A 23,178-nucleotide genomic window follows, 5' to 3' on the forward strand; every position below is an offset into this window, starting at 1 on the left:
ATTTAGGGACATGCAAATCTAATTACAATCCCAAATCACATCATCCACAGAGAGAAGAGGACAAAGTATGGACCAGGATACTGAAAAATTGAAACCTGTGCACATTGTTGTTCAGAGTGTAAAATGCTAGTGGCACTTTGGAAGATAACATGGTAGTTTCTCAACAGCTTAAACATAGAATTACCTCATGTTCTGGCACTTCTGATTGTCTACAGTCGTACCACTCTTACAGGCACCTGATCTCATCTAATTACATATGTAACAGAATTGAAATCAATGTGTCAGATATTTGTATGCCCATATTATATTCATGGCAGAATTACAAGAGTTAAACAGTGCAAGCAGCCCAAGTGTCCATCAGTAGATGATTAGATCAACAAAATTAGATATACACACTTGCCTATAAAATGCAGCCAAATATTTTCTGAGTACTCTCCATTTTCTAGAAATAATTCCTGGTCATTATTGAATAAAACAACCTCTGGTTTCTGGGCTGGATTTTTAAAGCCACATGAGGGAGCAGTAGCACATAGTTTACAGTTCTAGCTGGATGTGTGACATCGGACAAGCCTTACATTTCCTGAGTCATCTTTTCCTCATGTATAATAAAGCACATGTGCTGAAGGAACAAAATAATAATTTTCCTTCTTATGTTTCAAAAGATTTGAAATTTATATGCAAACAGGATGGAAAGAGGTCATAAAAACCAGTAGGGGGCAGAAGATGAATAGGATAGATACTGTGCTGATGTGAAATTTTAGAAAACAACACTATCTTAACTTGTATTATGGAAACCTAAGTAAACAGCAAATACTCAGGGTAACGATGCAGGGGCACATGCAACAGACTAGTTATCCAGAGTGCTTGGTTCTATGATGAAAGTGATGTAAAAGCAATGTGTTCATGAGGAACAACTATGCAAAAAGTAGAATAATTCACCAGCAATGGAATGTCATCTCTACATTACATGCCTATTGTAGGGCTCTCATTCCAGAATGGGAAGAGAATTGTCAACAGGTCAACTCTGAAGTCATCCTTCACTTAGAGGTCAGGGACCAAGACAAATTTAGAATGCACTCATTTAAAGGTGCCCTGTACCCCTCTTTTGCTTGTTCTTAGATTTTCTTCTGCTTATTTAAGTCATATCATTTGAAGCTTCATATCATACATGTAATGACATAATTATGACAGTTAAGTGAAGAAAACTGTCTATCATGTCAGCCACCATTCTTTTGCAATGACAGTACCTGAAAATGTGAAAAGTGATACCACCAGCTAGTGTGCCCATGTGGATGAGGGAAATCTCATAGTACAGACAATTCAGGGCTGCTAAGGGAGGGCAATCAGTATTCTCCAGGGATGAACCCCTGATAGGTTACTCAAGCCCAGTGGCCAAATACAAACTAATAGGAAGAGATCATGAATTAAAAAGGGAGTAGAGGATGGATAAGGAAAGAGTTGGAGGAAGAAAAAGAGAAATGATTTAAATACTGTAGATATATATAAAATTGTCCAAAACAATCTACATATTGCATGTGCACTACTCTGAGAGCAGATATATAACCATAGTCCTATTCAACCTGCATATCTGATCACCTACATATTCCATATCCCTCTTATCCTGCCTCTGATATCCATCTACCTATTTTCTGTATATTCAAGTTGTTTGGGCTTTTTAGGGAGATCATGCAAGGGCCTTCTCTGTCTGGCCTTCAGTTTCATCCACATTGTTACAAGTAGAGCTTAAATAACTTGAATAACATGTCCCTCTGGCTGCTTAATATATCTACCCATGTGTGTGTGTGTGTGTGTGTGTGTGTGTGTGTGAATATATGTATATAAGTGTATAATTTCTTTTATTCAGTGATCTGATATAGATGTTTCTATTTCTAGGCTGCTGTGAATAGAATTTCAATAAATGGTATTACTGTCTCTGCAAGGGTTTAGTTTCATATGGAACTAAATGTTACAGACCATGGGTCTGCTGTGGGATAACCAGGGTCCTCTGTTCCAGGAAGGCACAGGTCTGGCTGAGATGACAGACAGAACAAACCACACACACAGAGGCGGTTTGGACTGAATGTATTTTGGAGCTCTAAGGCAAGGATTTTTATACAGGAAGAGTTGGTATTACCATTTCAAAAGATGTAGCCAGTGAGGCAGGCACAATTACCATAGCCATTTGGTACAAGGAAATGCAACATCAATCAGGAACAAGTTTCTCAAGTAACAGATACAGAAGATCAATTTACAGATGCCATCAAACTTCCTGATTAGAATACAGAGTCACTCATAGTTTACAGTAAACCTTCAAAGAGTTTGAAGTTTTTTATACCACCTGGGTCTTAACAAGTTCTTGTGAGAAATCCTTATCTAACATTTAGCCTTTACCTTGTAAAACAAAACTTCCTGACTAAATCAATGCTTTCAGTACCAAAGTGCCAGAGCCATCCTCATACACATATGCACAGCCATAACAACCTGCATGTGGTTGGAAGGTAGTAATTATGTAAACAACTATGAAGCAAGGCATTGCAATTCTGAAAAGGGGGTTTGGCAGTCAGTGAGTTGACTTCAAAGACCGGATTATCAGCCAGGCCTTAGGAATCCAGGTAAAGAGAGAAAAGGAGGAAGTCAGGGCAAACTGCTGCTTGAGAACTAAGGGCCCATCTTAAGTAGCCAGAAAGTAAGAGAGTACAGTAAATTGCCAGGTGAGATTATCAGCTTCCACAGCTTCCAGAGAGTTCCGTTATTCCCAGGAGGCATTTCTTTTCCACCTCTGTCTGTAAAATATCATTTTTACAGACATCACTGGGCCACCGCGGCAACTAAATCTTTTAAGAAAAGACTTCTGGGTAGGCATTCTACTATTGAAAAATAGCCACTCTGGTTATGAAATATATGCTGTTCTTTCCCATTCTCATCCTCTTGGAAGGTGGTAGTTTTAAAACATAAAAAAGAAGAATCTTTGACAATCTTTCTATTAAAAGGCAGAGTCTAATTCCACTTTTCTTGATTCGGGGCCAGAGTTAGAGACATGCTCCCTCCTGTCAATGGGTGCATATGAAGGGTGACTCTAAAGGCTGATGTAGAAATGCAGGTGCAACATTTGACTGAGTCACAAGATATCCGAAAAATCTTGACCTTGCATTTGAACATGGCTCAAGTCACATGAGGAAGCCACATATAGATGCTCTCTAATCAAGCGCTCTAGATAATCCATTCCTATCAGTCTAGATAGAAATGAACTTCCAGATACTAACACTACTCCTTCAAGCCTGACTGAAGCTCTATGGTGCAAAGGCTAGATATTACCAGCAAGCCCCTGCCAGACCACAGGCTTGTGAGAGACTAAATATGATGATAGATATTTACACTGTAAAGTTTTGACGTTTTTGTTTTTACCCTTTCATTTTTTTGTAAATACTAGACAACTCAAACATAGGATAATGGTATTCAGGAATATAAAGGCATAGGAATTTAAAGATAAATGACCTGGCAATTAAAACAGTGCTTCTGTAGAGTCCCTTAGGCATGGATCCACCAACCCCATTCAAACACAGATCAAAGGATTTTCAAGCTATACTATTCCCAGTCCCTAAACCCATGTACCATGAACACCAGTGCTTAAGACCATGTCTTGGAAACAGATGAAGGCTTCTTATCTACTGGTGCTGCTACCACTGACAGAAAGGACATCCATTGGCAGATATTTATAAACATTCTCTTAGACAGCAAGTCTACAGATGTGAGCCTCTTATATCCTAGACATTCTAGTTCACAAATACAATATGGTGAGTCTGGCTTTAGGAAAACTATATACTCAGTTACATGCCTTGAGGAAGTTTTTTTTTCCAGGCAAAGGACAGAAAATGACTGGTTTGCAGCCAGCCTGCAAGGCAATGTGAGACTAGACCTTCTTCAAGCTTATAATGTAATGGGGACTGTTGAATGTGGTGAACCACATCTCAATAAATATTTGTTAAATAAATAAAAAATTGTAACATAGCATTGTTCTATGTACCAGAGTTTAGATATAAACTAGACACTCCAATGGAGTTAATTAGATTGTTCCCATCACTTAGCATATAAGTTTTGTCACCTACCAGCTGAAAGTGACAGAAATAATAATGAGTCAATTGGACACAAGTCTTTTTGGCCATGATTTTTGGTGACATAAGGCCTAACTACCCCCTAAATAAAACCAGGTGACAGAAGACATGCTAAACCTAACACTGGATATGAGACTGGCAACAGTTTATAAATCATATCCACATGTAACTTAGTGAGTGTTCTGTACACCAGGTGAGCCCCACTGTGGTGGCTCTAGGGAAGAGTACACTAATATTCTGAATCATTTAGAATCTAGAGGATGAGGTGATGTCCAGTCCCTATGAAAGGATTGACCTACCTAGTTTAACTTCACTGGCACATGGAGAGGAAACCTCCTAGGCTGAAGACTAGGGAGGGTATAACTGTTGCAGAAGCAGAGGAAGTTACCCAGAGGAGAGCGTTACCTTTAAATGGTGGCTTCATCTGACAAGAATACGGAAACTGATAGCTCAAATCTTGGGTCTCTGAGAGGATCAAAAAATGTCAAGACTAAACTTGAACTCTTGGGTCTTTACAAAACTCCCCTTCACTCCTTTAGACACTCACCTGTAAAATCAGAGTGGGCGTGGGTGCTCTCCTGGCCACTTTAATTCTGGTTTGTGAATCCTGACAAATTAGGAACACTTAGTCATTTTCAGAGACACTGACTGTCCTGATTTTCTTTGAAGAGAGGTCCTTTTTTTTTTTCTTTCTGTTGTTAATGTTAGAGATCACTCAGTGAATTTAGGCTTTGGCTAATCTCTGAGGACTCTCAAAATTTGAGCATGATACTGAGACATTTAATTTTAGGCAGTCATAAGAGGAGTTGTTACATTTAGTGCAGAACTCCACTGGGAATTAAAAGGAAGACTATTAGAGAGACAGAGGCAAGGAAGGCTAATCTGACTTGGCAGCAAATTACCCCCTGAGCAATCTCATGAGCCAAGAAATGCTACTTTATAAACCTTAAAGAAAATACTCTTTCATCTGAAATAAATCTTTCTAAAATCAAATCTCAGCAAGGTTGAAGAACTATTTATATTCCTTTCTAATGAGAAAGAATTCACTATCCTAGACAGTAAGGGATTTATGATCTTCATTAAATTGTTCAAAATTAGGAATACAGAAGAGTAAAACACACCATTATTACTTAATGTAAAAACAAAATGCAAAAACATGTTTGTCACTGGGTGGTGGTGGTGGCGGCTGCGGAGGCGGCAGCAGCGGCGGCGGCGGGCGGCAGCGGCAGTGGCGGCGGCGCACGCCTTTAATCCCAGTGCTTGGAAGGCAGAGGCAGGCGAATTTCTGAGTTCAAGTCCAGCCTGGTCTGTAGAGTGAGTTCCAGGACAGCCAGAGCTACCCAGAGAAACCCTGCCTCAAAAAAAAACCAAAAAACAAAAAACAAACAAAAAAAAGTTTGCCTGTCACTTCCGAAATCAAATTTGTGCTTTAATGAAAATCCCAAGTTTAATTTCACATGCCTCTGATTATTTAAAGTAAAATTAATTTTCATTTAAGGAAGAGTTTAGCTAGCTTTAAAATAAGTGGTCTTAATAATCTAACAATCCATGTATATGAAAAGCATTATGGGTTAGGTGGCCTTAACTTTTCCAAGGGAGAAAATTCAAAGCGAAATCATGCCTCTTTGAAAAGTTCTAACTTGGACTCATAAAAGTCAGCATAAATGGACAAAAATACAAATATCTGTACTTTAAAACGTGTATTCTTAGCCATTAGCATTTCCTTTCAACCACCTATATTCATTTATAGTTCAATGGTCTCATTTTTATTTCAGAAACTGACAAAAATCTTATTTCAGCATTTGCCTTCAGTTTGCATTGGACCTCCTTTGAACCCAATGGAGGAATTTGCTCTGTACCAAACATCAGAGGAGATGGCCACCTTGCAGCTTGGGGACTCCACTTCTATGACATTTCCTCAACAGGATAAAACTCTTGGCAATCCTGACAACAGACTAGGGCATGAATGTCAGTCAAAATGAAAAAATAGAAAACAAAGGCAAGTTATTGCTCATCTAAGAATGGGTAAAGGAAGAGGCTTGGACTATGAGGGCAAAGAAATACAGTGAGACTACTGGGGTATACTGTGGATTCACTTTTGTCCTCCCAAATGACATGTTAAAATCCATATCCCCGTGATGAGAATGTAACTCCCGGAAGAGCCTTTGCGGAGGCAATCAAGTTAAAGGGATGTCATTTATGCCTTCACCTAATATGAACAGTTGGCCTTGTGAAAGGCAAATTGGGAGACCTCCAATGAGGGAGATTGTGGGAACAAACAGGTAAGATCCTGTGCGAAGATGAAGAGAGATCTATTTATAAATCAAGTAATGCTGAGGTCTGCAGTATTCACCAGAACCTGGGAGACAGGTAAGTGCAGATTCTCCCCTATAGTCCCCAAAGGGAAGCAATCCTGTAAACCTTGATTTTCAATGTAAGGACTTTAGAGTAGATTTGGAAATTAATGCATACTTAATATGCTTACTTTAAACTATAAGTTTATTCGCATTCCCTTCCATTAAACCCTAGGAAATGAAAATTTGCATGAAGTGTTTCTGCTTACCAATCTTTGCTACACAAATTACCACAAAAGCTGTCTATCATATTTTCCATAGCTAATATATGGCATTCCTTAAAACAGATCTTCATATGCCCTTTTTCATTTTTTTAAACATATCTTTACGATGACTTGAGTTCAGTTTTGTGTAACAGATAGGACATTTGAGGTAGACTTTAACACATACACAGAAATATTAATATTCATGTATGAATATAATGCTATAATACCTTAGCTAATTAAATATTGTAAACCAACACACTCAACGATCAAATAGTAAATATTACTTCTTAGGCCAAATAAATAAGACGATTAAATAGTAGCAATTTTGTATAATGCACTCTGTGAGCAAATAAATGATAAAGACATTGAATGAGACAATGTAACAAGCCTTAGACAGTTCCCACAGTAAGAAAACTTGGCATATGGTCATTCTCTTACACTTGTCTCATTCATATACTCACAGTAATAGTCGCTAATGAGTATCACTTAGTATTTTCTAGTGACAGACTTGATTTTCTAGGTTTCCAGCTGCTAAAGGAGAATGAACTTAGACTGATTTACAAAGCAAAGTCATTAGGCTGTAACAACTGAATAACAGATATTAAAATCCTCAGTGTGGTGCCTGAATCAACGAGTCCAGAGAAGCAGAGGCGCCTCCCGAGCTGCCCAGTATTGCGGTCCTTCCTTCTGCCCACTACCTACCAGAAAAACTCCCTAACTAGCAACCAGCTACTGATCAGCTTGCGCACTCCCGCCCTGGCTACCCGCTTCCGGAAGCAGTTTCCCTGTTCCTTATTGGACAGTCAGTGGACGAATCAGATAAGACTACCCGTCTGTAAGTCCCGCCCCCACCTGCCACACACGCACACCCACTAAGGAGGTCAACCAAACCCGACTGCGCAAAACCCGCTAACACGCCTGCGCAGGCGTGCGCGCCCCCGGAAGCTGTTCCTCGGCCTGTGACACGTAGCAACAGGGCTCTTGCCGAGTCTGGAACTGAGTTTGGGGGGTTTCTAGGGGCCGCTGGAGCTGCAGCCGCCGCCGCCGAAGCGTTTGGTGAGTGTCCGGGGCCCCTGTTACCCTTTCGGCTTCTGGCGGCAGTCGTACGGGCTAGCTGCCTGGGCTGGCTGCGCGGGCTGTGGTCTTTCCCTCAAACCCCCACCTCCCTCTCCAGACCCTATGCAGAGCCCCCTCCCCCCCTTCCCCGGTTTATGTGTAGGTGAAGCGGCGCCCAGGCACGACCTCGCCTCTACCCCAGGCCTTTCTGCTCCCCAGTGTCCAAGTGTCTTCTCGGCGCTCAGCTCCCCACCCCCACCTCAGGACCACCTCCAGATGCGGATTGCGGTTACAGAAATGCATTCCGTCTGAGGGTGTTTGCTTAAGCGAAGGTCCACAGGACGGATCTAGTAGGACCTTGGCGTGTAAACCGTGTTTGTCATCTCTCTTCTGTTGCAGATCGTTTGCAATGTCAGGCTTTGATAACTTAAACAGCGGTTTCTACCAGACAAGTTACAGCATCGACGAGCAATCTCAGCAGTCCTACGACTATGGAGGAAGTGGAGGACCCTACAGCAAGTAACTTTTCAACTTTGACAGCCTACTTAGTGTATAATTCACGAACGAATGTATTCTGGATGCCGGGCCCTGCCTTTTAAAAAATGAATATATAAACTTATTCCTATTCAGGAATGTGATTTAATGTCACTTTTCGTGGTCTAGAGAGATAAGACATTTGATTTCAGTTTGAAGGGGTTACCCTGTTTATGATTTATTCCCTGAAAAAGAAAAATCTTCTAATGTGCCAAAAAAGGACGAGTACCTTGTTGAAGCAATATTTACAAATAGTCTAATGGGTGCTTCAGCGATGTAGAATATAAGGTTATTTATTCACCAAAAATTAAAAAAATATTTGATAATTTATGTGATAGGTAAATCTGACTTTCAAACGTTCAAATCAGCAGATATTTAAAGAGCTAGTGACATGGGTTAGCAATATATGATTCTCCATTGTGAGTCATCTGGTGACTAATAGGACTATTGATAATCTTTATTACTCTTCATACTGAAGTATTATGTTAGTACTAAAGAAGTTATCAGTTTTGGGCTGAAGAAGAGAATTCGAAAACCTTAGGATCTGAACTGTTTAAAAAAATATTATGGTCTATAATATTCAGTGTTTGGGGATACTTTGAAAGTTTTCAGCCAGTCTCTTTTACACATTACGTCTTTAGTCTCTTAGAATGATGGGATGACTCTTAGTGATTGCTCCCTTGAATGGAGGAGTTTCATGTGCTTTCCCTTTCCTGGTAGTCTTTAATCTTTCTGAGAGTCTTACAGAAACGATGGGCCTATTTTCCGGAAATGCATGGATACACTCACACATACCTGTATTAGCAGGCATATAACTTGGTACAATATAGACGTCATCTGTGTACGTCTATAGCTCTTGAATTCAGATTTCATAAAGACTGTTCCAGGGTGAGAACAGGGCAAAGCTGTGAGGCCAGTCGATCTCTGAAGTACGAGCAGGACTAGAATATGCTTACATTATCGTATGATCGTATGTAATGTAATTACATACACATTATGTAATGCCCGTGCCAGGGCTTTTCCAAGCACAGAGGAAATTCAGGCTGTTTTTAATAACCCATAGATTATTTGAATCTACTTAATTTGGGGTATAGATAGATATTTCTTCCAATTTAACCTGTTGATGAAAGGGGTGAGTATACAAAAATATCCTCTACGGATTAGTTTTTTTTGTTTTTTTTTGTTTTGTTTTGTTTTGTTTTCTGTTCTCAACTATATACCAGTGACAGTTTGTTCTGAATTAGTCACTTGGGCAGGATTAAAACTCAGACAGAGAGAGAGTTCCTTTCACTTAATCAAAATACATATTTTAGTGAGAGTTTTGTGTACTTGGAAGCAAATAAATGTGTGATCAGATTCCACCTGGAAAATCCCTAAACAACAGAATTTTTGAAGAACCTGACACTGTATGTTAGTCTTCTTTTGACCAAATAATCTTTTCTCTTGAGACTAATTAGAAGTTTCTATTTAGAATGCAATTTCCCAGGCTAATTTGTTTCCAGTTTAATATCCTGACCTTATACCAACAATTATGTGACTTTGTTTTTCCCGTGCAGCTGTTACACACAAACCCTCTTGCTCAGTATTCTTCTGCTTCTATTCTGATATGAATTGTATGTTAGTAAACATTGCTTCAGACTAGTAGAGATATTTTACATATTCATAGCTATCAGCTAGCATATATACAGGTTAATGAATTAGGCTTGAGAAAGCAAGAGGTATGATGTAGCAACAATAGTTGGGAGATTCCCAAGCTTTTTATTATTATTATTATTATTATTAAGATTTATTTATTGTATGTCGCTGTCTTCAGTCTTCAGACACACCAGAAGAGGGCACTCGATCACATTATAGATGCCACCATGTGGTTGCTGGGAGTTGAACTCAGGACCTCTGGAGGAGCAGTCGGTGCTCTTAGCCACTGAGCCATCTCTCCAGCACGGGATTCCCAAGTTTTATGAAAAAATTAGATTTATTTGCTTCTATATGTGCCTGCAAGTAGATCTGCCACCTAATTAAATGTTATCTCAGCTTCCCAACTTGTATATAATTGTCTTTGCTAACTTGTTAACAAAAATCTGTGATAACTTTAGTTGTTACGGAAAAATCTAGGTTCATATAGTTTAATATCTGGTTTGCCTTAAAGTTTGACTTATTGGCCTCACTGTTCTGTGAGTTTAGCCTTTAACATTTTATGGGTTCCTCTGACTGGTATTTTACCTTGTCGTCTGAGTTGATACCACATCGTTTTCTAGATATGCCCTTAAAATATATAGTAATGCTAGTCACTTATTTTAAGAAACTGAGAGCTGTTACATTTTTACCTTTAACTTATCTGATAACATTTTATGAAACATTTTTTATAACCATAAGTAAACAACCTATGTTGAGATTTTATCTTTGCTGTTGATACAAAGATTATGACAGTGTTGATGTAGCATATACTCCTTGCCTGCTATGAAAGCATTGCTGTAAAAATTATGTATGCCACAACATAGTTTGGTTTGCAACCAACAGTGACTCAAATTTTCAGAACAGGTCCTGATGGGACAGTGAAATAGTAAAATCCCATGTCTTTTTCACACTGCATTTGGAAGGGATGACAGCCCAACTATCCTTGATATTGTTGGCTTACAGTACCTCTAGCTTATAATCAGTGGTACTCACTCCAAGAGGCTCCATAAGTCGTAGGGTAGTTTTTAGAGAGCTTCTACATTCAAAAACACATTCTGTGCCTTTTGGGTATGTTAACATTTGCAAGTATATTATGTTGCAAATAAGTTTTGGTCCCTGAGTCTGAATCAGGGAACTAATGCTGTAATTGTTGTTGCCATATGCTTAGGAAAGGGGAGAAAGGGATTTCATTTAAGGATTCTCCGACTGACTGATGCATGAAGGGTTGTGACTTTTCTTCAATCCTGACACTTTAATACACATCTTTTTAATATTCTGTGTCACACAACATATCTCTTCCATACTGAAATTACAATTTTTCTAGGAATTCGCATGTGCTTAAGTTGCTAGCTGAGCTACTGGCCTTTCATGGAGACTATTTATTTAAAATAATGGACTTACTATGATTAGTTAAAATTCAGTATTTCGCAGATTAGTTTTAAAAAATTAGTTAGTGAACTTTCATTTCAAGAAAAGCAGCTGCTAGTATTTATTACTAGTGATCAGTGTTTTCAGACAAAAATGAGGATTTTGGAAAACTTTTGTTCATCATCAATAGCTTCCTAGCAAACAAGCATTTTTTTTTCCCAATAAAATTAGGGACAATTTTAACAAGTGTGATGTTTAGAATATGATACATATAAAACTAATATTGTAAAATGGCAAGTAGTTTACAAAATTATATGTGAGAAATGTAATCCATTTACAAAGTGCAAGACTAATATATTTTAATGTAACTAGGGCATAAAAAGTTCATTGATGCTGTTTTGAAGTTTATGTTGCAAATTGTCATTTAAAAAATGACTTTTGTTTTGATTTAAATATAGCAATAAAAATATTCATGGCCAGGTATGTTGGTGCACATGTATAGCGCTAGCATTTAAGATGCAGGTGATCTGTAGTGAGCTCCAGATCAGCCAGAACCACAAAGGCATTTTGTCTCACATTTTTTTTCCTTTACAAGACTGAAAAGGATATTATATTATTCAGTTTTCCAATCATATCTAGTCTGCAACACTAGATTTTCTTCAAGTACTTTAGCACAGTAATAATAGTAAATCACAACACACTGAATGCAAAAATAGATTAAAGAAATCTAGCTGTATAATTTAATTTTTCATAGTAATTTTATTGTAAATAGTTTTGTCATAAAGTATAATATGTTTCAAGTTACTTCAAATGAATTTTAAATATTGAGTTGTCTTGATAAATATTGATATTTAATAACTCATAAAATTCTTTGGATTTCCAGTAGAATTTTAAGATTACAAAGGGGCTCTAAGGTTAGAGTGTTTTAGAACTGCTAGCTATACTATTCTTTCTGGTTTCTTTTGTATTCCTTTTTCTCTCCCTCTCCCTGCTTTCCCCTCAAGAATAAATTATTTAATCAGGTTCTAGAAACCTCTGTATGGAGATACTCTAGTGGCCTCATGGACTCTGGTAAATGCTAATAGATCAACTCAACAGCATATTATCGTAAGTCAGGAAAGGAGAATTGTTATTCTGAATCACTCAACTAGCTGATCCTGATGAAGGTTGTTCTTGTGTAAGTGGGTATGCACATCAGAAATCAGCCTGTCTTTGTTCCAGAAAAGTTAGGAACCTGCAGATACAGAATATAATTTTGAAGCCGTCTGTGTAAAAATGGATTTTGAAACAACACTTATTAGTTTTTAAAAGTCAATGATCACTGAAGTTTAATAGCCTAGTTTTGAATCCTGGCACCACAGTGGCTAATTACTTTAACCCAAATTTGAGTTTATATATCCTTATAATGAAGGCAATAGACCCATTTCATGGGGTTGTAGTTAGTAATAGACAATTCACATTAAACTCTTACAAAATAGTGCTTTGCACATAATAATACTGAAAGGAAGTGCTTATGACATTTGCAATAGTTAAGATATACTTCCATATTGCAATAACTCATTTTAGAGTTAGCCAATTGGTTTTTAAATTTTAATATTTTTATTCTTTGAAAGTTTTGTTATATTTATAAAATATGTGTTAATCACATCTACTCACTACTTCTCTGCAGCTCCTTGTGCCTTCTGGTCATCTCCCTCCCAACTTCATGTCCTCGTTTTTATGGTTATTAATAACATCCTGAGTCTAATTAGTACTGCCTTATGTACATAGGTTTGTGACCATGTCCTGGGGCATGAACAGCTTACCTGTTGGCTGTGTCCTGAAAAAAGAAAAAATGGTTCCTCCCTCAGCAGCTCCAGTAGCTTTCCTATAAGGGTGGGGCCTTGGCCTGTCCCCAAGCCATGGTATAAATTTTGTCTGACTTGATATTGTGCAGGCTTGTTAAGGTAAGCACAGATAATGTCAGCTTACATGTGCAGTAGCCAGGCCACATCCAGAAGTCAGCATTGTGCGGCCCTCCTCCCATTCCCTGTTCTTATATTTTTCCTGTCCCCACTTTTGTGGAGGTTTTCGAGCCTCAAATGTTAGGAGATTGACTGATGTAGACGGCCCATCCAGAGCTGACTGGTGTAGACTCTGGCCCATCCAGAGCTGACTGGTGTAGACTCTGGCCCATCCAGAGCTGACTGATAAAGACTCTGGTCCATCCAGAGCTGACTGGTGTAGACTCTGGTCCATCCAGAGCTGACTGATGTAGACTCTGGCCCATCCAGAGCTGACTGATATAGACTCTGGTCCATCCAGAGCTGACTGATGTAGACCCTGGCCCATCCAGAGCTGACTGATGTAGACCCTGGCCCATCCAGAGCTGACTGGTGTAGACTCTGGTCCATCCAGAGCTGACTGGTGTAGACTCTGGTCCATCCAGAGCTGACTGATGTAGACTCTGGCCCATCCAGAGCTGACTGATATAGACTCTGGTCCATCCAGAGCTGACTGATGTAGACTCTGGCCCATCCAGAGCTGACTGATGTAGACCCTGGCCCATCCAGAGCTGACTGGTGTAGACTCTGGTCCATCCAGAGCTCACTGATGTAGACTCTGGCCCATCCAGAGCTGACTGGTGTAGACTCTGACCCATCCAGAGCTGACTGATGTAGACTCTGGCCCATCCAGAGCTGACTGATGTAGACTCTGGCCCATCCAGAGCTGACTGATGTAGACCCTGGCCCATCCAGAGCTGACTGGTGTAGACCCTGGCCCATCCAGAGCTGACTGGTGTAGACCCTGGCCCATCCAGAGCTGACTGATGTAGACCGTGGCCCATCCAGAGCTGACTGATGTAGACTGTGGCCCATCCAGAGCTGACTGATGTAGACTGTGGCCCATCCAGAGCTGACTGATGTAGACTGTAGCCCATCCAGAGCTGACTGATGTAGACTGTGGCCCATCCAGAGCTGACTGGTGTAGACCCTGGCCCATCCAGAGCTGACTGGTGTAGACCCTGGCCCATCCAGAGCTGACTGATGTAGACCGTGGCCCATCCAGAGCTGACTGATGTAGACTGTGGCCCATCCAGAGCTGACTGATGTAGACTGTGGCCCATCCAGAGCTGACTGATGTAGACTGTAGCCCATTCAGAGCTGACTGATGTAGACTGTGGCCCATCCAGAGCTGACTGGTGTAGACCCTGGCCCATCTAGAGCTGACTGATGTAGACTGTTGCCCATCCAGAGCCGACTGATGTAGACTCTGGCCCATCCAGAGCCGACTGATGTAGACTCTGGCCCATCCAGAGCTGACTGGTGTAGACTCTGGCCCATCCAGAGCTGACTGGTGTAGACTCTGGCCCATCCAGAGCTGACTGATGTAGACTGTGGCCCATCCAGAGCTGACTGGTGTAGACTCTGGCCCATCCAAAGCTGACTGATGTAGACTCTGTCTGGCCCATCCAGAGCCAAGTGTTACTTGGCACTTTGGTTGTACTATTAAAATCTAGAAAGGACTTTAGATATGCACACTTACAATGCTTCATTTTTTTACTTGGGTAATTAATTTAAAATTAGTTTGATTTTTAAAATCTCAGCCTTAATGACTCTCATTACATTTTTGCATTTTTCAAATAGAATCCAGAAGTAATCAAAAATAAGTAGGCTATCACTTTAAAATATCTTAGAAATAATTATTTTAATTTTATACTACTCATTAAATAATAAGATTAGTCCACTGAAGCACTAGGTGTATGGTGAGACAGGCATTTATGCACAGGACTCCAGTGCAATCCTGTTCCCTCTCAGTCACTTAAATAGCACACAGTAAAGTGTTCTTCCTGAAGACACAGAATTTGGTATAAATCCAGGGAGACAATAAGTGTGCAGTGCCTTAGATAACTTTAAAGCACAATTCAAGCAAAAGATGATCCAAGAACATTTTATATTCAGGAAGCTGTCACAAAGAACAAGTTGATTGCCCCCTCTCTTGACCTCCACCCCGTCCCTGCTCAAGTTTAAAACTGATGTTTCTTACCAAGGTCTTCTCATTTGCAAACTACTAAACTATGACGTGTGGAAGAATGATTCCATGGTTAGCCAAACTATGGAAAATAGAGTCAAGTCTGTCATCCCCAAACTTCTTTCATTATCTTCAGCATATGCTTATTTAAGGACATATTGTAACATTCATTTTGTGTCACCAGGAAGTGACAACAAATTTTATTTGTTGGTCTCCTGGTGTTTAAAGTGTGGTAGTTAATTTGTGTGTATGCAGTGTAAATGCTATCAGCAACAGGAGGCTCTGAGAACACCCATCTCTCTGTAGACTGTCGGCCTGTCAGCACAGCGCCGGCGCAGTGTCAGCATGGCGACAGCACCTTTTCTTTGTGGCTGTCCTATAAAGAGGTTTGAAAGGGACATAAGCACTCTGTTGCTGTCAAAGGAAAAGAGGAATCCAGGAATAACAACTTGTCAATAGGTTTAAATATGGAGAATAAAACTTAAAATGTCTTTGCTTTACAGGCAGTATGACTACTCGCAGCAAGGCCGATTTGTCCCTCCAGACATGATGCAGCCACAGCAGACATACACTGGGCAGATTTACCAGCCAACTCAGGCCTATCCTCCAGCAACACCTCAGCCGTTCTATGGAGACAGCTTTGAGGAGGAGCCCCCTCTGTTAGAAGGTAGGACGGGATGGTATAGGCTGAAGGCCATGTCTGAACAGCATAATGCCAGAAATATTTTCAATAAAGTATGAATTTTCCAATATCTTTATAGACTAAACAAGTTTAGCATCTTTAATTGGAAAGTCTGAAATGCTATGCACCCTTCTGTTTTTCCCAAGATAAAATCTTGCTATGAAACCCAGGGTGACCTCAAACTTGACATATTCCCTCTGCCTCAGCCTTACAAATGCTAAGATTATAGGTGTGAGCCATCATACTTAGCTTAAAATGTTTTGAATATTAAATTGGTTTTAAAGTGTTGAATTTCAGAGCATTTCAAATTTTGTATTTTGAGACTAGAGGTGCTAAGCATATGCTCTGGTCTCCAGCTGGTTAGTAAAAACAAACCCAAAAGGAAATGTTGTCCTTTCTTAGGAAAGAATAGTAGGTAGCATTTGGTCAGTGACTATTTAGAAGAGTGTTTTTATTGGACCAGAAGGGTCCATTTCTTTGAGCATGTAATATTTAAATATGACAGTGTGAACATCTACGTTTATTTCAGATTATTAATTAAATTCTGCCTATGGAAGATGTGAAAGCAAATAGCATGATATCTATAGATCTGTGTGGGAATAAACTATTGATTGCATGAAAAACTGTAGCTCTCAAATAATATTCCAGAAATCTGAACACAAATTCATGCAGTAATTACCTGTAATTTCATGGAGTACATGGGTATTCCTAAGCCACAGGTAAAGAATCAGTCTCCTTTTGTTAGCCATGTCCTGGTGTTCTTTTCCTTGAGTATGAGGCAGAGGTTGGTCTTTTGATCTCCATATCCGTCCTAACACAGAGATTAGGCACAGGCAAAGCCCAGCTTGTAAATGGTCATGAGGACCCAGTAAAGCATTACTGACTATTGCTGAACCCTGTTTGTTCCTTTGTATTTAGCTTTGTGTCCTGTTCAGGCATTGATTCTGGAAATCACCACAAATCCCAAAATTTATAACAAGAGTGTCCATTGCTGAAAACTATTTTGAAATGGAAGGCATTGGTCTCTCATTCTGTGGAGTAATGGGCTTTCAAATATAAAATTTTTAGGTAAATTTACATAAACTGCTAAAGGCATATTACAAATTCTGACTTCCTTATTTACTTACTGTTTTAGAGTTGGGTATCAATTTTGACCACATTTGGCAAAAAACCCTAACGGTGCTACACCCCCTGAGGGCAGCGGATGGCAGCATCATGAATGAGACAGACTTGGCAGGGCCAGTGGTGTTCTGCCTTGCCTTTGGGGCCACGCTGTTACTGGTAAGTTATCACTGGTAAGTTATCAGCTGTTGGGAAAATGAGAGCAGAATTTTAAATACTTCAACAAAAGATATTTGGAGCCTCAGCTCTGACAGATTTTAGTGTTTCTTGAATTTATTCCTTATTTCTCCATCAGAAGTAAGTATTGGACAACATATATAAAATAATTTCTTGAGCCAGATGTAGGAAACAAAACAACAATAGCAACAACAATAACACCAACAAGAACAAGTCACAGCTGTAATCAGAGCCTTAGGAGACTGGAGTAGGAAGAGTAAATTCTAGGCCAGTCTGGACTGTGTAGATGATGTGTGTATATGTATGTGTGTAGTAGTAAAAAATAAGAAAAAATGAACATTAGAATTTATTAATTTTAGAAAATTGGCAATATTTTTTATTGTCCTGTACTTTAAAAAATTAGAGACTGTGGTTTTATTTAATTTTGTCCTAGTTTTATGTTGCTGTGCTAAAATCCCTAGAGGAGATGGGGATGAGGAACCCTAAAGAAGAAATGGTTATCTTACCACAATCCCAGTTATGGATCACTCATTATTGCCCAGATGTCAAGATGTCAGAGCTTTAAATAGTCTATTACATCCGCAGTCTGGCGCAGACAGAAACTAATGCAGTCATGCCTGCCTCTTACCTCACCTTTTACACAGCTCAGAACACAAACACAGGGAATTGTGTCAATTTCCTTCAAGCACAGTCTTCTTCCACATCAGTGTATTCAAGAACTACATCAGTGTATTCAAGAACTGTCCCCCACAAACATTTCACAGGCTAGCTTGATATAGACAATTGCCCACACACACGTCCACAGACTAATCTGATCTAGATAATACCCCTCAAACAGGTCTATAGGGTAGCCTGATCTAGACAGTCCCCCCTAAATATGTCCACAGGCTAGCCTGATCTAGACCTTCTCTCACAAATGTGTTCACAAGTATCCTGATCTAGAAATAGCTCCTTGAGACTCTTCCTGGGTGATTCTAGGTTGTGTCAGATTTAAGATTAACTATTTCAAATGGCTAGCCCTTGAAAGGCATTTCATTGTGTAGCTTTCCTGTACATTTTAACTTTTTTTTAAAGTTTTTTTTTTTTTTTTAATGTATGTGAGTACACTGTAGCTGTCTTCAGACACACCAGAAGAGGGCATCAAATCCCATCACAGATGGTTGAGAGCCACCATGTGGTTGCTAGGAATTGAGCTCAAGACCTCTGGAAGAGCACTCAGCACTCTTAACCACTGAGCCATCTCTCCAGCCCACATTTTAACTTCTAATGAATTAAAATATTAAAGAATGACAAGTTTTTGTCTCTACATCTCAGTTCCCCAGGAATATTAAAGTATATTGAAAGAAAATGTTACTATTTGTTTTCTCTCAGTCTGAATTACAAAAGATAAGTAATGTACTTGATAGGAAATGCTGTCAGTGGCCCGAAGATCTGAGCTTCCACACACTCACACTTGGCCTTGACCTGGCACTGTAGTCCTTCAGTTCCCTCTGCAGGATAGCAGCCCTGTGAATTATTCTGATGTGCCACCACACCCAGACAAGAGGCTGAGGATGGGGTCTTAGACCTATAATCTTAGTATTTGTGTGGATGAGGCAGGAGGATTTCTCTGACTTGAAGACCAGTCTGGGTTAGACTGAGACCTTTGTCTCAAAACAAAAGACAAAGCAAACATGCTGAGACATGCACCAAGGGGTGTAAAACTGAGAGCCTGTGCAAAGTAGATGTCCTATTGCTCAGTTACCTCACTTCTCAGTGAAGGGACTCGCTTCTTCAAATGGCCACAGCCTATGTCAGGTGTTTACAAGTAAACAGTGAGTCCAGCAAATGCCACAAGGATTTCACTACAATCTGTAGAGCCATTCTCAAGACTTAGTCTTATGTAACAAAGTCTAATCTTTTGCGATCCTTTTTGGGATTTCTCTACAGACTTGTTTTCATGAGTGTTTTGTTGGTTTTAAGGACAGGTCTCACTTGTGTAGCCTTGCCTGGTCTGGAACTCACTTAGGTAGATCAGATTGACCTTGAACTCAGAGATCTGCCTGCCTTTGCTTCCAGAGTGCTTGGATTAAAGGTTTTTGCCACTGCGTCAACTTTTATAAGGACAGAACTTCCAACATGTGTGCTTTTGTTTTTAACCAAAGGAGTGTAGAATCCAGCATAGGATTTGGAAAAGCAAGAGAAAAATGTTCCTTCTCATTACATTCACCTGGTTTTCTTACCCTCTTCCCTGGCTCTGGCTTCCCGCTTTTTCTGGATCCCCCCTCCCCCCATTTGTTCAGTTATATACCAAGTTCAATGCTACCAAGAAATACAGTAGATACCTGTTTTGGGAGGAGGAACATCAAGGTTAAGAGTTTGAAGTCAGGGTCTGCACAAGTTCAGCAAAAAAGCAGGCTCCCAACGCTGCGGGAGAAGTGGACACGATGCCACTCCTGACTGAAAGCTGTCTGCCCTTGGTACCCATGTACAAAGGGAACATTTAGTCTTTCCCAGTATCACAGATTGTATGATTTGCAATAATACAATCACTGTATATATTAGCAATGCTTCAGGGTATGCCCGTGCCCAGGAGGAGATGGCTAACACAAAAGGAACTCAGTGGGATTTTTAGATTTTGAAGACTTTGTCTTTTTGTCTTAATACAGCTTTGTTTGGACTTTTTGTTGTTTTGTGGTTTTGTGTGTTGTATATTCATTTGTGTGTTGTTCTAAGGAGATTACAAAAAAGGAAATGGAGTTGCGTGGATAGGGAGATGGGGAGGATGTTCGAGGATTGGGATAGAGAAAAAGTGTGATCAGAATATATTTTAATTAAGGGAGAGAAAAAGTATGATCAGAATTTTAATTAAAACAGATAAAGGGTGTGAACTGAGTGCTGTGTCTCCTCCCACTGCACTTCTGTAGCATTTGATGCTTATGAATTGAGTATTTTATGTGTTATATTGTGTGAAATAAGGCCCAAATGATACTTTCTTGTCTTTAACCTCCTTTTTTCTTTTCCCATAGGCCGGCAAAATTCAGTTTGGCTATGTATATGGGATCAGTGCAATTGGATGTTTAGGAATGTTTTGTTTGTTAAATTTAATGAGTATGACAGGCGTCTCATTTGGTTGTGTGGCAAGTGTCCTGGGGTATTGCCTTCTTCCCATGATCCTGCTGTCCAGCTTTGCAGTAGTGTTCTCCTTACAGTAAGTATCTATCATAAACTCAGATCTAGTGGCCAGTTCTGTGTAATAGAATATACTTTACCTTCAGGTTGAGATAAAACCCTGATCCAACAAGCACCTGTTGTGCCTCATTGTCTTCGGTTTCCATTGCTGTGAAGAAACACCATGACCAAGACAACTCTTATAAAGGACAGCATTTAATTTGGGACTGGCTTACTAGTTCAGAGGTTCAAGCCATCATTATCATGGCCAGAAGCATGGCTGCATCCAGGCAGATATGGTGCTGGAGAAGGAATTGAGTTCTAAGCCTTGATCCAACTGCAGCCAGGAAAGGACTGGTTTCCAGGCAGCTAGGAGGAGGCTCTCACCCCCAAGTGACATACTTCCTCCAACAAGGCCACACCCACTAATATTGCCACTCCCTGAGCCAAGCATAGTCAAACTACCACACTCTTGTAGATTTAAACTAAGCTATGTTCATTTTGGGTGAAGAACAATGAAAATGAGATTTGAAGTTTTCTATACAATCTCAGTTTTACCTTTGATAAAAGTTTTACTAGTTTTTTGTTTCCTGAAATCATAGCAGTAGTGAACTGAATATTTGTGAACATTAAATAATACATGGAAAAGTTCAGTTCATCCATATTAAAGTGTTTAATAGTCTTGAAGCAATCTTGAAGCAGTTGGGCCTATTGAAAGCATATGACTAGTAACTACATCTGTGGTTGTGGTGAGCTGGAACGCTGATATGTATAAGTGGAGAGAGGTCCTGGAAACTGTCGAGCATCCTAACAATGCCAAGCCCTGGCCCTTCAGCAAAGGTAGCCAGCCCAAGGACCAATAATGCCAAAGCTGGGAAATGGCCTAAAGGAGTGTAATAATTATCCTGCTTACATTAAATCGTGAAGCATTCTTGAAGTCACTAGGCATTTGATAAAATAGTCTCATTTTTATATATGACTGTATGTGGATTAAAAATGTCTTGAGGATTATCTATTGTTCAATAGATGTGCTGAGCCCTGCAATTTCTACTCTCTTCTGCAAAACCATGCATTAAAACTTTGTTGCCTTAAAATAGTGTATAGTTTTGGATTGATTTGGTTTTAATATCTAATCTTTCTTATTCTTTTTTTCCTGTTACAGAGGAATGGTAGGAATTCTTCTCACTGCCACAATTATTGGATGGTGTAGTTTTTCTGCTTCCAAAATTTTTATTTCTGCATTAGCTATGGATGGACAACAACTTTTAGTGGCATATCCCTGTGCTTTGTTGTATGGAGTTTTTGCCCTGATTTCTGTCTTTTGAACTGATTTTGTCTGGGACATGAATATCAGTGGGCCTTGGACTCTTACAATTGGACCAGCAAACAGTGGCAGTGCAGCTCATTCTGCTTCCCAGTATCCTGGAAGCAACGGAAATAGAGATGTTCATTTGTACAGGACAGTTGAGCACAGTGGAGTCACCTGCGTCGGCCAGCTCTGAGCGGCTGTGCTTAGACAGCCAAGAAGCACGGATTCTCTCCTCATCCTACAGCCTTTAACAAGCCACTCTTTTTCCTTACAAATTATAATAGGATGTTTTTGATAGATTTCTACCAAGTGGAAAACCAACCACAAACGTGATAATCTTTCTCAGAAGCAATGCAGTTATAGTAAAGAAGAAAAAAAGTTTTACTGCAGAAGTATTTTTCAAAGAAATTCGGAAAGAAAATACTTGCAGTATCCTCAAGTTATGTGCACTGACGTAAAGCTGAACAAAACAGGATTCCAGCGTAGAGCTTTTGAGTTTGCACATCAAATATCTGACATTCCTATAAAGTGTCTCATGAAATCTGTGCTGAGAGTCAGAGATCTAAGCAGTTCACAATCTACCTTACTGTAGAGATGAACCGTGAACAACTGTTTAGCCAGTAGTATCAACTAAATCTGGACTGGCCACGTGAATGCTTTGTCCTGTCTCCACGTGTCCCAGGAAAAAGAAATCACTTAAGTTTTTTTGAGAAAACAATATTTAAAATTTCACAATTTCAGTATTGCATTATCAATGTGTAGTGGATTTGATGCTTATTAAATTTTTCCCAATTAACTCTGCTGTGGAGTTTGCTTTCTCTAAACTACTGTTCTGTCTTCTTTTCATTAGGGTTTGATTTTCACTCCTGATATAAACCCAGTTTTAGAAGTAGGAATAATCTAGTATACAGTCAGGCAGATAGGAAGGTAGAAGATGTTTACTTTGAATGACAGTATTAATTCCTGACTTAAAATTCACTTGGTTTATATCATTATGCCATCTGGTGACAGAATCTGTAGAACACGTTATGTATCTTGTGTGTGGACTCCTGGCTTTTAAACTCTCAGATTTTGGACAATTCTCAGTAGTAGTTAAGAGCAAGAATGGGATGGAAAATAAAGTCTGACCTTTTTATAAGAGGAGAGCAGCAGCCAAAAGAAAAATGCTAAATTAATACATGCATTCTTTTTTTTTAGAGTAAATTTTCATGTAGAAAATGAGAGTCACACACAATTTTCTTACTTTATTCTTGGTATTCTGGTTTTCATGCTGATGCTAAGTTTCAGACTATACTTTGGCACTTAATAAATTGCTTCTGAAGCTTATCTCCAGTTTTGCCTAGTGCCTTCCCCCTTCTCTGGTTGTTTGATTTTGGAGACTGGATCTCATGCAGTCAGCCCAAGCCCTGAATTACTAACACTC

The 23,178-nt window shown here is 39.6% G+C and overlaps 1 protein-coding gene across 1 annotated transcript; it reads left to right on the plus strand.

The window, feature by feature from the left end:
* The first annotated feature begins 7,600 nt into the window (after window positions 1–7,600).
* Yipf5 (Yip1 domain family member 5) lies at window positions 7,601–22,551 on the plus strand. The gene is made up of 6 exons (XM_052155603.1): window positions 7,601–7,728; window positions 8,128–8,247; window positions 15,819–15,982; window positions 17,133–17,278; window positions 20,305–20,486; window positions 21,609–22,551. Exons 2-6 carry the CDS (start codon window positions 8,138–8,140, stop codon window positions 21,769–21,771), a joined length of 765 nt encoding a protein of 254 aa, XP_052011563.1. The 5' UTR covers window positions 7,601–7,728; window positions 8,128–8,137; the 3' UTR covers window positions 21,772–22,551.
* Window positions 22,552–23,178: the final 627 nt, after the last annotated feature.

Source organism: Apodemus sylvaticus, chromosome 13 (genome assembly GCF_947179515.1).
Source record: "Apodemus sylvaticus chromosome 13, mApoSyl1.1, whole genome shotgun sequence".
Classification (NCBI taxonomy): Eukaryota; Metazoa; Chordata; class Mammalia; order Rodentia; family Muridae; genus Apodemus; species Apodemus sylvaticus.

Bases quoted from the DNA above. Each gene is read 5' to 3' on its own strand.
- Yipf5 (XM_052155603.1), top strand. From the start codon at position 8,138: ATGTCAGGCTTTGATAACTTAAACAGCGGTTTCTACCAGACAAGTTAC. The intron at 8,248-15,818 runs GTAACTTTTCAA...TTTGCTTTACAG, and splicing joins AGTGGAGGACCCTACAGCAA to GCAGTATGACTACTCGCAGC. The intron at 15,983-17,132 runs GTAGGACGGGAT...TTACTGTTTTAG, and splicing joins GGAGCCCCCTCTGTTAGAAG to AGTTGGGTATCAATTTTGAC.